Source organism: Bombus flavifrons, chromosome 18 (genome assembly GCF_040668555.2).
Source record: "Bombus flavifrons isolate JBK064 chromosome 18, iyBomFlav1_principal, whole genome shotgun sequence".
Classification (NCBI taxonomy): Eukaryota; Metazoa; Arthropoda; class Insecta; order Hymenoptera; family Apidae; genus Bombus; species Bombus flavifrons.
In genome coordinates this window covers 1,481,393-1,500,688 of record NC_138459.1, presented here as the reverse complement: position 1 = coordinate 1,500,688, position 19,296 = coordinate 1,481,393, and the positions used below count along the sequence as shown (strand labels likewise).

The 19,296-nt window shown below is 33.8% G+C and overlaps 1 protein-coding gene across 1 annotated transcript; it reads left to right on the top strand.

Moving 5' to 3' along the window:
* The first annotated feature begins 7,189 nt into the window (after positions 1–7,189).
* Positions 7,190–17,564, top strand: LOC138189154 (uncharacterized). Its single transcript, XM_069131304.1, has 3 exons — positions 7,190–7,379; positions 15,508–15,563; positions 15,665–17,564. The coding sequence occupies exon 3, from the start codon at positions 15,672–15,674 to the stop codon at positions 17,562–17,564; it is 1,893 nt and encodes a 630-aa protein (XP_068987405.1). The 5' UTR covers positions 7,190–7,379; positions 15,508–15,563; positions 15,665–15,671.
* Positions 17,565–19,296: the final 1,732 nt, after the last annotated feature.

Here is a 19,296-nt window from a genome sequence, read left to right as displayed (position 1 = left end):
AGATATAAAAACTCTAATTAATTACAAACAAATTAATTTCTATTTTTGTTGAAATCGTGAAAAAGCTAATTACCCTCCGATTTAGATGATTTTTGGATATGTTGTAAAACTCAACATTTTGAAAAATGGTTATGATATTCATAAAAATGCGATGTAAAGTTAAAAATGAAAAATCCCTATCAAAATAAAAAAAGGCTTATGACGTTTACTAAAATGCGAATAATTATCTTCGTGAGTGTGCAGGAACATGAAATCATCTACCGAAAACGAGAGGCTCGTTTCTCTTTTTATTTTATTTATAGCGATGAGTGTAGGTATTATATTCAATTCAACTAATAAAGTTGATAAAGTCATAGACAAGTGTGATAAAGGAAAGGAATAAAAATCTGTGATAAAAATATCTCTCTAGTTATACATGTCGTATTTACATTAAAATTAGGGTTAGGGGCGTGAAACGAATCTCCATTTGGATTACACATTGTCGTTATGCGATAGAGAAGACATTGACTAGTGCAAATATGATTATTACAGAATTTGACAAGTAATCGTGGTAATTAGATACTCGAGAAGCTAATGACAATGATCCTAGGTTCAATAACGAATCCGCAGTCAACGGGATAACAGGATGCGCCTTCTTCCAAAGCCGAAATCGTACTCGATTTGCTTGGCTACGATGGAAGTATAACTAAACTAACTCTTTGTTAAAACGTGGAATATCCACCGAGCGTACAGACGCTAAGTAACTCGCTAATACGACCTCACGAGAGTATAACTTTCCGTCGCGATGGGGTGTGTCTAAGGACACGAAATCATCGGATTCGTGGAGAGATGCCTTCGTTCGGAAAGTGAGGGAAATTGACGTTGCTGTTAATTGGTTAATTTCCATGTCGGTGGTTAGAAAAGGATGCTAGCCGTCCTTGAGGGAAGGTTGCTAGCGGGAAGTGTCGTTCGTTGAAAAATAAATCTCTCCTATCTTCCCGTAGTTGGGACAAAGACTGTTTGTCTGTTTGAAAGAGGTTAGGTAACTAGATCTTAATGTTTATAACGGCCCTCGGGCTAGCTGAACATGTACTGTGGAGATGCGTCGGCATCTGGTAACCATCATACCCGAAGAATAGGGTCTGCGTATGGCGAGCCATGGGACAGAAACCGTTGGAATGTTTACTGGCGCGTGCCGCTACAAATATTTCTTTTAAGGAGAGCTATAGAATTACTCCATACCTTTGTAGACAAAGCGTTCATCCCGTGACCGCGGCTAAGTTCGGCGACTGGTTGTCGCCTCGAGTCCGAACTCATTATCACAAATCTCGAACAAATACAATCGGATCGAATGACAATTGTTTAATTACGCCTATGATAGAATCTAGATTACGGTGTTAAGGGATTTTCCCGAAGTTCCAAAGGAAAGGCTCCGATGTCCTTTCATCTCCGACATACATTATATGTAGTTACACGGTTACACTAATAACGGTATATGTATATGTATGTATTACATCGCGTTTTAGAATATTTAATGATTTGACGACAGCAGTTAAATTTTCGTACGAGATAAGTTCAATTATACATCAACTAAAAATGTATTTATCAATTTATATTTTCTATTACAACATAACGAAAATGTTATCAATTTCTGAGATCTTTTTTATACATTATTTAAACGCAATCTCACTAAAATGACCTTTACTAATCCATACTATCATAACAATTATTTATGTAACATAAACCACAAAACATTGACGATATGAAGATTTAGTGAAAAAGAAAAGTGCAAGTATGTATACAACGTGTGGCACGTATGAATGAAACCACTTTGATTACTGCATAAATAACGATTTTAATGAAAAATATTTCAGATAAAAGTTGAATGGTTTCAAGGAGAAAATAATTTGACGTGATTAATTTTTGATAATCATTGTCCTTATCACACACCGATTTCAATGATTTTTTGATATCTCGTCAGGGACATGATTCTGAACAATTATTTTCAAAATTCTTTTCACACGTCATCTAATCAACTAATCCTTCTAACCCCTTTAAAAAATTCTAGTTTTGGTTTGGTTTTAATAAAATTTTTATGTTCTAAAGGGCATTTAAATTCTTTCGTGCAGCACTGTCTATGCTATAAACAAAAGACAAGTTAAGTTTGGGTCAAATCGTGGCACCCGGCCGTCGCAAAGTGGCTGGCAACCAACCTAATTTATTTTTTTTTTATTTTATTTAGTTGTTTACATTCACAATTTGTCCGATTTGGACATTTGGTAGAATTTTTTGGCTGTTTGATTGTCATGTGGGTGGCTACCCCCAGCGGGGTACCATCTTCCCCAGCGGGTGTTTGTTAGGTTACATCCTTTGTGAGATCTGTTAGGTGTTTCCTTTTTAGTCTTCTTTCTATGCTTGATGTGTAACCCGAACCGCTGCCAGCCGTTTTGGGTGCGTTGCTATTCTTTCTCTGTACCTTCTTGCACATCTGCTAATCTTCTCCTTGTTGGTATTCCCAGGTCTTTCAAGATGTCCTCGTTTCTAACATACCATGGGGCGTTTACTATTGTTCTAAGAATTTTTGCTTGCATTGTTTCTATTTCAATTACTGAAAATTCTCAATGCGAGAAGTGATTGTAAATTTTAATAAATAAAATAAAAAAAAAATTGTTTCTATTTTGGTTATATGGCTCATTGCTGCTGTTCCTCATAGTGGTATTCCGTACGTCCAGATTGGTTTTATGATCATTTTGTATATTTTTAATTTATTTTCTATACTTAATTTGGAATTTTCTATACTTAGTTTGGAAACCAACCTAATGCATATACTGCTAGGCCGTATAATTATAGGCAGAATAATGGTACCGGCAGCTTTTGTGCGAGAAAATACTGAAAGCGATTTAAGGTAGTCACGTTTATAGCATGTTCTGTAGATTTGGAAATGCCGAATTCGTGTGGTTTTACTTCGACGTTAACGATTGTACAAAGAATGTTTGAAAATATGTACTAGGCATCGCAATCACAAAACGTTGAAGCCCTTTAGCCCACGTCATTACTTCAACTTATGACACCATCAAATGTTGACGCTTTTTCTTTCCATATCCAAGAATAACGAAGGCCAAGTTACCGTCCAACGCGCTCGAATTTCACATGTTCTTACATTTGCGAATATTTCGGAAACTGGGGCTAACCGATGATTCAGTCATGCTCCAGACTACATATTCTAAAACAATTAGAATCGGTGAAGGAATGATCTTTCAATACGTTTGCCGGGAAAGTTGTTTAGGATCATGCACCCGACAACATACAACATATCAAGTTAAACAACTTTCATCTAAAACATTTTTTCTTATTTCGGATACAGAAATAATCACGCGTACATATTTAAAATGGACACACTGTATTCAAATATCTTTGCTTTTTCGTATTTTTCATCATGCAGAATGACAAACGGAAAGTAAATTAAAAGGACATAAGTATCATGTATATTATAGATTATAGAACTTGGGTTTCTTGACGAAAGCATAGTGGCTAAATCTCATCCTAGAACGTAATTGTCATATTTCAGTTACTCTTCTTCTTTTTATTTATATCAAATACTGTCTATGCGAGTGCCACACGTTCAGAAACAGTAACAGTGTAGACAAAAGATCCTGCACGCCACAGCCGTCGAAACAATAATCAGATACTAACAGAATAACCGCATTTGATAGACACCCGACGATAACCCCTTCAGAGAGACCTAACCTTAGTATAAGAAACATTCCAAATCAGCATTTCAACATCTTTTTGTTATAACACTCTGAACCGTTACTCTGTTGGATTCGTACAATAAAATTTTGCTATCATAAAGTCCGAATTTTTAGCTTACTTGTGGAACGTTCGAACTACGACGCGAGGAAATCACCGGTGATCTGTCAATTTCATGATTTCTCCTACGTGACACACGCATTCATTAGGCGCCCGCGATCGTGGTCATGTATGCCTTCTCTACTACTACTACTATTGTTCTCAGTATCTTCGATTGTAGCGACTCTAGTTTATTTATGTGGCTCACTGCTGCTGCCCCCCCCCCCCATAGTTGTATTCCGTACGTCCAAATTGGTTTTATTATCGTTTTGTAGATCTTTAATTTATTTTCTATGCTGAGTTTAGAACTTCGACTAGTTAACCAGTACATTTGTCTTCTTTTTACCTGTATTTTGTCTATAATTGATTTAGTATGCTGTTTCCATGTAAGTTGTGTGCTAAGTGGAGTCCTAGGTATTTAACTTGCCTTGTTTGTGTTATGTGCGTGCCATTCAATTGGATATTTGGTGGTTTCCGTTTTCTTAGTGTAAATGTAATATGGTTGCATTTACTAGGGTTTGCTTTTATTTGTTTATCTTGTAGCCATTTTTCTATTTTTATGATGTGCTCTTGTAGTAATGTGGCTGCTGTTTCTGGATTATTGTGCCTGACTATTACAGCTGTCGGCCATAGATATGCAGAAAAGTGATTTACTTGCTTTGGCTCTGCCGTAATCGCTTTACCACATTGATCTTCTGTATGTTCGCACTCACCGCCTTTGATGTAACGACAAAAAATCGATAAATGATTGGTGGGTTCGTTCTGTATTTTTGGATTACCTTTTGATACGCAATGTTGTCACAGCAACGGCCGTCACATCAAACAAATGATACGTATGCACACAATTATGATATGCAACGACTTTTAAGCAATAAATACATACGTTCACTTCTGGAGCTGGATATCATAAATATATCATATAAATAATTAATATTAACATGACGAAAAAATTTTCCACCATAAAATGCTAGCTAGACATAGATATGTTTGACTACTAATATTTAACAGGAATCAAGAATTTAATGATTTTATTTATGTATTTCAACTTTTCCAAAAGTTTGTTTGTTCAGTACTAATAGGTTTTCGACATAAATATGTAGGAAACAACTTGGGGAATGTCATGATTGATTAATGTATTAAAAACTGTATAGTTCCATTTAAAAAAATGAAGTTGGCTTTCTGATTCAGATTTCTGAACAATCTTTTACGACATTTCGACAAAGAGCATGTATTTTTAAATTTTCTACTTTTGCCTTTTCTTGCTATAATAGAAAATACTGGGTCATAATCACACAGAGGAATCAACGTAACGTATTCGGCTACAGGTGTAAAAAAATTTATGGGGTGACTTTTAAATCTAAAATAAAATGGAAATCAAAAATAAAAAATTGCATTTTCGATTTTACTGTCTTGAAAATTCCACGAGGCTGTTTTCAATATGATGTTACAGACTTTAATGAGTAGGAGGGAATAATGTAATAATATAGATATAAAGTAATCTACGATTTTTTTTTTGCAAAACGTCGCGCAGGATGGTTTTTGTCTTCAAATGTCAATTTTTTTCTGTACAACTTGTACGAGATAAGCTGCTGTCCATGTATCGTTCGATTTGAGGATCCCCGCTGTTTATGTTAACCTACTTTCGTTCGAGTAAGGAAGTCTCGCGCACAGGGATATTTTGGCCAACTTTTAATTATCGATAACTGAAAAACAAAGCCGAAAACTCAATTTTTCTATTCTTGATTTTCATTTTATTTTTTTTTTTTTTTTTTTAGAGTCTAAACTTGTAGATTGATTGTGAATGCATGTCTGCCGACAATTGTCAACATAGGTTAGATTTTTATCCACGGACTGTCTATGAATTGAATTTTGTCTCTAAAATACACTAAAAACTTTTATATTTCAGATGTGATATCACACGTCTGGTGTGAAATATGATGTATTATAGTTTCTATTCATCGAGTACTATCAGAAGATGCAAAACAAGTTAAAAAAGATCGGTCCCGGAAACGAAGTTTAGTAAAAAAATTAAAGCATCAAATAAAATAAAGTGGACCTATCATACACATATTTACTATTCCCACTCGAACATTAAAGTATGTCGACTAAAATGAGTTTTGACGATTCAGTAATGTTTGGCAATTTGAGAAGCATCGTGAGAGATAAGAAATTCGATATTTGTTTACAGCGTTTATAGCAACCTAATAGCTGGTAGCTAGCAACTTTGGCTCACTTGATTCCTTAGGAACTGACAAATTTATAACATTTTACAACAGTTGAATTCGTGTCAACAGTACGTACGAAGAAAAAAAATGTGATTCCATGCAACGATGAAAAAATATCAATGCTAGTACAATTGACATGTCGAATATCAAGAGTTAATATTAAATATAAATGGTGTATGGAAAATATATTAAAATTGCCGCATCGTTCCATTGACCCATAATCATTTGAAAGGGAATATTCTCTTTTCTTTTCCAAAAAGAAATAGTAAACAATTAATTTATCTTTTATTCACATATTTGTCTATCTCGGACAGAAAAGTAGATATGAATTTTTTCGTAGAACCGTGCAATTAAATAGGTTCTTGCAACGTGGAACTTAATAAGTTCTTGTCTATGCTAGCGTGCAACCAAACGGGGCAGACCCCTTATTTTATAAAATCTTGTAATGATGATGTGATACGTTCAGCACTTGACCGCGTGGTGCAGCACTAGTCCGGATACAATCAGAACCACAAGCGTAAGCACTGCCATTTTCTCTCTGTTTGCAGTTTATAAGATATACATATAACTATACTTCTAGCTCATAGATGAGTTACGACATATGATTGTGTAGTAAGCAACATGGGAGAATTGTTATACTGTTGCCATTGTCATACGTTTCCGTGCGAGCGGTTTCTGTGTTAAGTGGATAATTCTGTATTAAACATATGTATATACATGCCCTAACATAATCAGAATAAATTTATTTGTATGGTATTTTTTTATCAGTCATTTTAGTAATGATTAGCTAGTGTGCATGAAAAAATATGTATATATGTAAAAATATGTGTATTCAGAATAAATTTATTTGTATGGTATTTTTTTATCAATCATTTTAGTAATGATTAGCTAGTGTGCATGAAAAAATATGCGCGAAGATTTAAAAGAATAAATTAATTTGTTGGATCATACTTTAAGAAATTAACTATGGATTGCATAGTAGAATTTGATCTGTGAAAGGAACAAACTTCTTATCTCTTGATACTAACGAAGTATGTATGCACATAGTTAACACATACAGACAAACTGCCTATCTGATTTGCCAGGACGTCAAAGCAATGCCACGTTCAGGGCTTTAAAGTTGAGTCAGCATGCGTTCTTGTTGAGGAGGATTACGTCGCATTCAACCGTATAACTTCGTAGAGCGCGTATCTCGAGTCGTTCCTGCGTCTTTTTATTCCTATGTTAAACTGTTGCTTTGATCGTTTTCTTTATGTGGATAGTGTCTGCAAATAATTAAGTTCAAATTGGATGAATAAAACTAAAATTCTTATAAAATAGTGTTCGGTAAGTAGATAATATTTAATTTTATTCTGTTCTGCATACAAAAGTTCTCTTATTATGAAGTGATTAAAAGTGCAGAGATACAAATTTATGTCTTTATATAATAATTGCTTTTCATGATCTCATTATATAACCTATGTTACAAAATGTTACAAACAAATTAATGAAAGCTAAAGAAACTTTGATGAAAAAAATGTTGATGTATTTTTTTATACTCGATATTTTAGTATTAGGAACAAATACAAATCTTCAACTGCATATATCTACTCTTATGAACATTTTTTGTTTTATGAATTAAATGTTAAAATAATATTTAAATCGATCGCATCATTATATGTTTAGTTTTTGTCTAATTTTGAAAATATAATAGCAAAAAGGGCAATTCTTGATTCGCTGATAAATCATTATGTGATACGATAAATCATTCCCGGGGAAATCCCTGATATATGATTTGACAAACGTATCTTTATCGGTCAACAGCGCGAATTAACAGAGAGGTTATGCTAGACCAGAATCGAAGATCAACTTGCATTATAGTATAGTTGTGGTTTAATTAGATCAAGCGGTAAACAATCTAAATATTAAATTTCATGACTGATTTAGTGGAATATGTTGGAATTGAAATTTTGGTGCAAATTATACTGATTCGAACTTTTTTTTTTTTGTATGTAGTTATCGATCATTTTATAATTACATACAATAATGTTTCTCTTAACTTTTGTAGTTAAACTTCACCTTGGGAGATCAGAAATTATTGACTTTCTTTTATATTGTCTAATTCTCAACGAGTGGAATACAAAAATGCAAGTTTTAAGTCTAGGAATATATCCGTTCAAAAGTTATGCGTATGTTAAATCAAATTATTTACCAATTGTCCAAAATTTACTATATTTAAAAATTTACCACGAAAAAATAAAGAATTAAATAAATAAAATACTTATAAAATAATAATAAAAATAATTAAATAAAACAAAGTTAAATCAAGTACCTTTAGCGTAATTTTCACGTTACTTTAACTTGTTTCGTGTCCAAACCTAACCCAATTGTGCATCTATTTCCAGATGAAATTTCTCCTTTGATTTCATATATGTATTACTTTTGATCTGGTGGTTTCCAAAAACAAATAAAATAGGGTTAATAAAACCAGATTCCCCCAAAGAAAAGTTCAGTCTCATTCTATTCTATAAATATATTTAATTGTGAATTATTCAATTTATGATACGAACGAAAGATCTGCTATTTTCGACAAGTCCAATATTTTAGTTAAATATTTTATTAGTTTGTTATATGTACGTGATTTTCTTATATGTAAGTAGTGAATTCGGGAAAAAACTAAAAAGATAACATCTTTACAATATAATAAATGCTTTAACTTGTAGATTACATGGTATATAATAATAATAACATAAAAATAGAAGAAATATAATATATAGAGTGATTCTAGAATATAGATATGTATAGCGGAGAGACTTAATTAAATATGTTATCATTTCTTTAGAGTAAAATAAAGTTTCTGATACTGTGTTTGATTATTTAAAACCATGCGAGGTTCCATTGAGAGATGAAATTTCTTTCTTTCTGTTAAAAATCTTTTACAACTAAATTGTAGATGGAGACCATAAATGATTATAAATTGATAATTATAGAAAAGATTCTCTTAGTTAATCCGAAACAGTGCCGTCAATCACATAGCAGATCATAGTACATTGTTTTTATTTTGCACATATACATAGCTACTCTGCTATAATAAAAGCTTTATATCAGTTTTTGATCATAGTTCACATGTATTCACTGCATTATCATGGCGTGGCACTGTAATCGGCAGTATTGCCTTTAGAATCTAAAGGTTTAATTAGCGAGAGGATCACGTCATATAATTCCTTTAGATTTTTTTAGATTAACATAAAAAAGGTTGCCAAAACGAATTTAATAAGCTACTATAGTATAATAGTATCCAATTTTAGCTGAAACTGTAGAAAAACTGACTAGACTCCGATTTTTATGATTTTTGGAAATGCTGTAAAGCTTAACATTTTGAATAAATTTTTCCTATACATATAAGGATTGAAGCGGATTAGTTTCCGATATATTCCCGAGAAACTGTCGGCATCAGACATTGAATTTTGCCTATAGTTGTGGATTGCGGCGGCGCATGCGTCAAATGGTTGACACAATGTATATACATCGCATAGTACGTATATATATATAGCACTCACAGTACATTTGATACAAATCTACATCATCAATAAATGACGTAATTTACGGAAATTCCAGTTGGACAAACTGTGAAGTACAAATTAAATAATAATAATAAAAAGAAATCGTTGAGTCATAAAAGTATCCGGAAGCTTATATTTAGAAATAGATAAACAGCAAATGGTATTTGTAATAAATTTCTGCAGGAAGTATTACAAATAACAGTTGATATTAGTTTATATTACAACTCAGTTGATATTAAGATATTGTTCAACGTATCATCATATCATCGTAAAGCTAGTTTTCAATGTTAAGTACTCGTATTGGCATAAGTTTATGCAAATGAGCTTTTATTGTAAGAAAATGTGAAGTTCGAACGCTTGGGACGACCGCCTGGTTTTTGTTACCCTTGGCTGTGGAAAGACACTTGCGTGCCATAAATTAAGCACAATTAAATTCATATGGTGTGTGAGCTAGCGGGCTCTGACGCCTTACGTTTGCGTGAAAACGTGAAGCTTCGAACGCTCGCAGCCATTGCTTGAATTCCGTCATCCCTGTTTCTAGGAACCGATAGCGAAGCCACTTGAGACTGTCATATACTACGTTCTCTACCTTGCTAGCGCACAGGCTAGCGGGCTTCAACGGTTTTACGGCTGTGACTCTGAATATACTAGGTTACTCCTTGTACAATCGTCAGCGTGGACGAAAGTCAAAGTTTTTTTTTTTTTAATTTGTGCTTTACAATTCGTCCAGCTGGACATTTGGTAAATTTTTCTAACTTTATTGCTAAATAACGTGTGGTGACTACCCCCAGCGGGATACCATCTTTCAGTTTGCTTATCTATCTCTTTAGCGAGGTCAGTGGCATGCCTTCTTCTTAGTCTTCTTTTTATGTGGGTTTTGCTTGTTTCAGCAGCCTGCTGGTTTGGATGTATTGCCATTCTTTCCTTGTATTATTTTGCGTATCTGCCAATTTCTTCCTTGACCATTGATATTTTTAAGTCTTTAAGTAAATCGTCGTTTCTGACATACCATGGGGCGTTAAGTATTATTCTGAGTATTTTCGATTGAAGCGACTCTAGTTTATTTATGTGGCTCATTGTTGCTGTTCGTCATAATGGTATTTCGTACATCCAAATTGGTTTTATTATCGTTTTATACCCATGCACACGATCGAACCTCTTTACATTAACGAAAGGAGGTCACTGTCATTGTCATTCTCAATCCGAACAATACCTAAGCAGCAGCTTACCTCCTATAACTCGTAGAGAGGAAGACTATAATATTCAGACACGTAAACTGTGATTCTCCCGTCTGCAAAGATCCACAACAAAATCACACACGCGTCATGATTGTCTCGACCACGAGTGTCCACAAAAAATACATGAAATTACAATAAATGTTCGATATGTCCTCTGCTTCCTCGTAAACAGAGCCTGACTTTTCTCTTAAAATTTTGCCGTATTGTGTCATCATGTGTACTCAGAAGTGAAAGTCGAGGGGATTTAAATCTGGGGACCGAGCAGACTAAAGCACAGGTTCTGTTCCATCGACCCACCTGTTTCCAAAACAGCTGGTCAAATGCTCTTACAGTGCGTTGATAGAATGTGATGGTGCATCATCCTGCATGAATCATCTCTTAGTACATGTGGATTTTTACGTGCCCAGAAATATTCGTTACATATATTTGTTATATTTATCAAATGTCCAGCTGGATAAATTGCAAAGTATAAATTAAATAATAAAAAAAAATTATGTTTGTTATTTCACACTTATTAAATATTGCCTCATCAGTAAATAATATACTCACGGGGAAATAGGATTTGCGTTGGATTTTCCAACTCGTCCATTTGCAAAAATTTCTTCTTGTGAGAAAATCTTCTGTTTTTAACTCCTGAACTTTCTGAAACCTATACGGGTGTAGATTTTTCTTCTTCAATACAGACTATACGTTGCTGTTGCCGATACCTTCTTCAGCAGCAATAATCATCGTACTTAACCTGGGATTTTCTTGAATATGGTGCAGCATTCTATCTCCTACATTGTCGCGCTGAATTCGTCCGTCAGGTCTTAACACACCGGTACCCTGCAATCGCTGGTCTATTTTGTGAAATGTCTTTGCGCTGGGCATACTCTCATTATATTTTTTGCCGTATAAACGTTGCGCTTTTGTGCTATTACCGTCCGCCGCATCGTAACAAAAATGCATGTCCGAAAGTTCTCCAAATGTATGTAACATTTTGTAATAAATATGGTGACATAAATAATAAACAACGTATAACACTGCTACACTGTATACAACACTCACTACCTGCACAACACACGCACTACGCCCACCGCACACACAATACATTTTCTTATTAATATAAAAATAGTCTCTCCAAGATAATATTGTTTGTTCTCTTAACTATTGTAATGAGAGATATTAAAGAATTTCAAGTTCAAGTTCAATCTTAATATTACGGCAGGAGAGAATGTTTTTTTCGAACTAAATACACTTTATTGTTTGCCATTGTGGGTACATACAGGGTGGAGCAAATCTACGTGAAAAATAAGTCATGAATATAGAATAAAATTGTTTCATATGACGCTTCGTTTCTGACTTCTCAGAAACCTCTTTGAGACCTCGTTAGAAAAAAATAAGGTTTAAACATGTTTAATTACGAACTGCTTCTGTACACATACATGATATACTTCCAAATTTATTTTTTTTTAAATTCGAGTATTTCGTGAACAAATTTTATTGCGCATTTTTTACTTATTTTCAAATATAGTTTAAACCTCTGTCGACTATTGACTCATGTGCAGTCCAGACTTAGCCAAATTTAATTATTTTTGCACGTCGAATCACGCCCTGCCCGATTGTACAACGATTATCGTCCCTCCCTGTATATGTGATATAGTATATGTGCTATAGTAGTAAGTTTCTTGAGTTATATCTCAAATAAGGATAATTGTAAAAGTTAAATGTCAATACTATAAATATGCTAAAGAGTGTTAAAATATCTCGATTACTGTTAGAGAATATACGCTTTAAAGCATACTATTATAATTCCTTTTTAACAAATCACTTAGCTCTAGTACAGTATCCAAGCAGCAAAATATTTGGATAGAATAATACTTTTTAAGGGTTCGTGAGGTTTCTGAAGCCGAAAATGGGAGTAGTTCTTCGCGGAAATAAGGCACACAAAATTTCGATTAATCTGTTGATCAATGCTCTAGTAGATTTTGATGATACCTTTTTTAAAATTTGATGCTCTTAGCCTACTGTATTGGTTACTGCGTATGCAGTTAAATCCTGAGCAGAAGCATTGGATTAGGTTTAGGTTATGTTTTATTTTCCAGCTGTTACGCCGTTACACCGTGAGATGTCCGGTTAGGCACCGATAACACACGGAGCGGCAAGCAACAGAGAAACGCATTGGCTGTGCCAGGATTTGTTTTGCCCCGTAACGCTTAGCGCTCTGTATGATCACGACCTTTCGCAGATTTCTACATTTAAGACCTTTGTCAAATGTTCATAAACTCGAATTTTCAAAACCGTTCATTACAGTGGAAAATGACGCTCATTTTCGGCTTTAGCGATCTAAAATATCATCGGAAGTACACGTTCAGATCAACAATTTTTCTGCATAGATACTACACTACATCTAATCACTTTAATGTATTGGGTTCTGATAATTATGTAAAACTTAGTAAATAAAGCAATTTTTTCCAAAAATTGCAAATCTCAATTTATAATTTTAACTAATTGTAAGTCGCTAATAACCTACATATTTTTTTTATTATTTTTTTTTATATATAGAAGTTGATGCGATTGTAAATAATATCGTTACCTTATGATTTCTTAGTATTGCGGAAAACTTGGACGATAATTGCGAAGTCTAGGAACTAAACAATAAACACACGCACACGACACGTGCAAATTCAATTGTGTGAGCTCCTTGTGGTATAGCCGCAAAATAATAGTTATTTGTTTTTTTTTCGATTCTTTTTGTGAGAAATTATTAAATAGAAATTAATTTGTATTTAAATAGAAGGCACCACTAAAAAACTTAAAGAAATTTCTCAAAAAATAAAATGATTAAAGAAGATTATATTTAACTGTGCTAATTACGAATAACCATTATAAATGATAAAAATTTTGCAGAACTCGTAGAGGAGTTCCGTCCTCTCCGATTTCCGAATATGTTGTACAAATTAACATTTGGACAACTTTTTTTTATACATATAACCGTCCGTTCGTTTAGTTTTCGAAATACGAAAAACTGCAGATACAAGATACAATGTATTTCTGTCTATAGTTATGCGTCTAAGGCAGCGTATGCGTCCAACAACCAATACTTGGGTATACGCCGCCTGAAGTTGCCCAAAATGTTAATTTATATCACATATTGCGTCAGTGTTAGTTGTTGGGCGCATACGCTGTCATACGCGCACAACTATAAGCAGAATTCACTGTAGTGATACCGGCATATTTTTGCGAATATCGCGGAAACTAAGACCGACTGACGGTTATCTATACGATATATAGGAGAAAGTTGTTCAAAAGGCTGTACAACATATTTAAAAATTCACGAAATTGGAAGGGACAGAATGATTCCACAAGTTCGTCCCATACTGTTGAAGAATAGACATACTCGTTTGTGATATTAGTGTATCACTTGGGTAATTCTCAAAATGTCGGATACGAAAAAGCATTCAGTGTCATATCTATTTTGTATCTCGTCGATAATAATGGTGAGCGGTAATCAAAATAAAATTCCCGTCATCGATAATGGTTATCGATAACAAGAAAAATTCCTGTCATCGATAATAGTTATCGGTAACAAAAAAGAATTCGCGTCATCGATAGTAGTTATCGGTAACCACTAAAATAAAATTTTCGTCATTGATAACGATTATTCGTAACCAACAAAACAATTTATCATCAATAATCATTTATAATGATTATTCGTAACCAAAATCATTTAAACAGAGATATTAATTCTTATATTATAATTTTTTAATTTCGAGGTATAACATTTATAGTTTAAGTTTTGTGGTATATACTTTGGATTATGCTAATGTTGACGGCATACTTTTCATTCAAAGTTCAATAAAACAGCGATGCAAAATCGTACATTAAGTTTTAAGAGGTCGTTGTAAAGAGAAGGAAGGTAAATGTTTGATCTTCAGGTACATAGTGGTTTCAGTCATGAAAAAAAATGTTGCAATATCCATAAAGGCGTTTGAATTTGTAAAATTTTCGAAAAGAAGGTTATATGAGGTAAAAACAACTGTTGTTGTAGTAAAGTTTTTTAACTAAGCTGTAACAGTTTAAATGTTGACAATTTTTCATTGAAAATTTAATGATCCTTTAATTTCGTACGACAATTCATATAATTCATATTTTGCCTTTCATTCGATAATCACTGACACTTTATATCCAAGAATATTAAATTATCGCTTAATTTATTATCGGTGCTGAATAGTTGCTATAATGTTAGTGTGTAATGAAGAGAAAAAATTAAGAAGATAAAAAGAATGCGAGAAGGTAATCTATAATGGTTTAGATACGAGGCATAAAAATATCTATATATTCGATACTTAATACTTTACCGACCGCTGGAGAATTCAACAGCATACGCATGTCCGACCGGCATCTCAGGCGCAGATTCTCCCTAGCGCCAGCTCTGTTTCGGTTTAGACTCTCTAATACCATTCTTTTCGTTCATCGCGAACAATACGTTTTTCAAATTGTTATAAAACTGTGGGAGCTTACAAAGCAACGCAACTGACGCAACTGAGCAAGGTACCTTAGTACTAAATAACAAATTACTGCTCAAATAATGAGAAAGAAAGTCGGCGACAAAAAGTCGATTAATAGGCTATCGGTCGGTAAAGTGTTAATATCACTTTAGATTTTGATCTAACAATTATGTTATACTTGCAGATGTTTTAAGCATCCGAAGAAGGAAAACAACGCAGTGGATAAAATTATTTAGAAGGGTAAGAAAGATTCTTCTTCAAATGTTTATCTTAAACATTGTAATTTTATGAAGTATATATTAATAGAGAAATATTTTTTTTATCGACATCCAAATGTGAAGTAACAGAATGAGCGACGCTGCGGTGCAAGAGTTGAAAGAACAATTCGGTTCATTGAGTATCGGTCAATCCAATTGTACCAGATGTACTGGAGAAGAGAAGGAGCTAGATATCAAAAACTTAAACAAATACCAGAAGCAAGCGTACCATGATATATGCGAATTATTAAAGCAAAAAACTAAGTCGATTATCACGATCGATGCTCCAAGCGGAAATGGTAAAACGTTTCTTCTGTGCACTATGGCTGTAAAGTACCAGAAATCAGTAAAGGTTATTATATTCCGGAAAGACCAGGCAAGTGAAATTTCGTTGAAGAATGTACAGTCGTACACGTTTGTATCTTTTTGTATGCATCATTTCGATCTACTGTATCATCAAGCACTTCAAATGTTTCGAACGCTCGATAAAGATAAGATTGGAGAACTTTATAAGTTAATCGTGTACTCTAAAAAGTTTGTCGCTGAAGACACATCCGTTCTTATTTTGGACATATACACTATACCCTCACCGGCCATGTTGCTTCTATTATACATACTGTCCCTCAAACATAACCTGCACTTAATATTTGCTGGGGATGCTATGCAATTACAGCCTATCAATAAATCTGCACTTCATAAGGAAAGTAATTATTATATTATTCAGATATTGAAGGACTTGACAATAAGTAATTTAAGTGAAAACATGCGAATATGTGATACCGAGTTTAAAAAGAAAGTAGCACGTTTTTATGAACTTCTGCAGCAAGTACAACCTGCTGGGAACGTTCCGTTGAATTATAAACTACGTTACCATTTATACACTCAGTTTCGACCGAAATATTTCACTGAAGAACGTTTTGATACTATTTACATTGCTCAAACTCATCGCAACATTACAAGACGTTTATATCGCTTCGTTGAACATTTGAAGTCGACTGGCACAGCGTATTATGAAGTACCATTTCGTTTTGGAACCGGTGATACCAAGCTTCCTCTTCATAGTCCTAAAAATAAATATTTTCCCACCTTGCTGTTAGTACGAGGATACAAATATATATACGTTACTGGAGCAGGTGTCCATCACAATGTTCTCTTGGAGGATATACTGTTTAAAAACAACGAAATTGAGGGTTTGAAAATCAGTTTTTTGAAAGATAAAAATCGCGTTAAAACAATTAGTCGGGTTAACCTTAATTATTATCAGATTTTACCAGATTATCGTAATTGGTTATATCAAACCAGTAGGATACACGATAAAAATGATATATCGCAATTTCCTTTACGTCCATATACGCTGACATATCATGCTACTCTAGGACGAACGATCGACGAAGATCAAGTAGAGCTTAGTACCGAGTGTGTATACGCTAATTTCTTATACATTGGTCTTTGTTCTGTACGCCACGAATCCGATATTCATAAAATTCACGATGAACGAAATCTGACAGGATATTTGATGACGGAGTATATGGAAACTCTTTCACTAAACAAAGACAGTGAAAAGTACTATTATCGTTGTCATTTGGACAAAGGTGAAATTTATCAATATATCGTTAATAATAAAAACAGCGAGGATCTAGATAATATAAAATGGACGACTATGAATGATATACATCAATTTGAGAAAAGCCAGATAGACTTTATCCGCATTAAACGTAGTGAATACGAGAATTCCAACAAAAAAGTGGATACACCATTCATGCAAATTGCAGAATTTGTCAAAGAAAATCCACAGGTGATACTTAATACAATTGAAATGGCACCTGTTGACAATGTGGGCAACTATTCCAATAAGGAAAAGGAAAAGAAGAAGAGGAAACAGCAACAAGAAAATAAAAAGTACAAGGAATCGGAAGCATTACGTTACTTACGTGATCAATACGATTTGTGGGTTGATAAAAAAGAAAAGGATTTACAAAAATAAGTCTATGTGCGAATATTAAAGAAAATTCATACTTTTATATTTTATTTTCATATATTTTCATAAGAGTCTCTCTCTATATATATGGTTTAAGCGGTTGAAAATTAATGTTACTGAAAGTATAATTACTATATTGCAGATGTTTATATATTTATGGAAAATTGAACCCATTTGCATCCAAGCGTGGATTAATCCCCGCGCTGCGACCGTCTTCTATCACCAACCGCGGATTATTACGCGATCTGCGACTGTCTTCTGTATAAAAAAAATGTATGTAAAAAAGATGTCGTTTTACTAACAACTATGCTTAGCTTAGGATTTGCTGAAACGGAAAAAAACAAACCGATATACCGGACAAACATGTGTAAAACCAACAATAGTAATTGATTATAATCAGAATATGGGTGGAGTTGATGTTGACGATCAAATGTTAAGTAAATTTCATACTATGCGAAGATGTAAAAAAGCCTATAAGAAAATATTTTTTACTTCATAAACACGATGTTACTGAACGGTTATGTAATTTTTAAAAATCATAAAAAGGATCGAGCTTTTCATATTTTTAAACAACAATTGGCCGGAGAAATTATTTACCAAATATAAAAGTAAGTGAGGCGTCTAATGGTTCGATAACGCGATATACTGACAGGCATTTTCCTATTCGGGTACGTCCAACTGCAGCGAAGGGAAGCAGAACGTCAAAGCGATGCGTTGCATGCTTATCTAAACGTACTCGAAGAGAAACGCTCTTTAAATGCCATATTTGCGATGTACCATTATGTATTGACCGTTTTAAAGAATTCCACGAGAAATAATATGATTTAATTTCCATTTTAGTCTAAATAATTTCTTTTCAAATAAATAATTTTTACTTTTTTTCTCTGTTATAAAGAATGTAAGATGCGATGTTTGCGAACTAACATTGTCTAGCAATCGTTTTGAACAGTAAATTTTCAATAAACTCCATGAAGAATTCGGATGTCATTTACTTCACCTACGACCGACCGCGCGCGGTAATGGGGACTAGTCGCCAGTTGAACGCCGCTGATGCCTTCAAATGGCCCTTTAAGTAGGGCCATGATGCAAATGGGTTATAGATGCAAGAATGAATTATGTGTAAGGTTCCAGTTCTGTGTTTTTAAAAATTTAAATTTACATAAACATCCGCAATTTAATAATTATGCTAAGCCTTCAAATTGATGCTTCTTGAGTTACATTCATAACATGTTGTAGAATTAACACGTTGACGCCGGCGCCGATATTTATGGTTTTCTCTGTGAGGCGGCGCCCGAATACACGGTCTGCTTCGTGGGGCAGCGCAGCGTCGGATTAGACTGACAATTTTTCAACTTTCACCTCAATTTATAGCAAAATTACAAAAGCTATAAGATTCCTGTTGGGTTCAATGAATTCCGTGGACTTCAACTAATACATTGATATACAGTAGTTTGGCAATATCAATTTGCATATATCTATAAATGTTAAGTAAAGCTGACGAGACTCTAATTTCTATAAGAAACGTTCATAGCGCGAATCAAAAAATTTTTCAATTCCGTAGAGAAAAAAAAAGTAGTTATACGTGTTCGTCGGAGAACGACGGCGCGCGTAAGGAACATGCACGACGAAAATAGTGTTAGGTTACGTTAAATTTTTAAAATGGACTGACAAAAGGCCAGTATGTATGCTAGCTACTTCCAAAAATCACAGATGTGTTATAATGTTGAGATAAAATAAT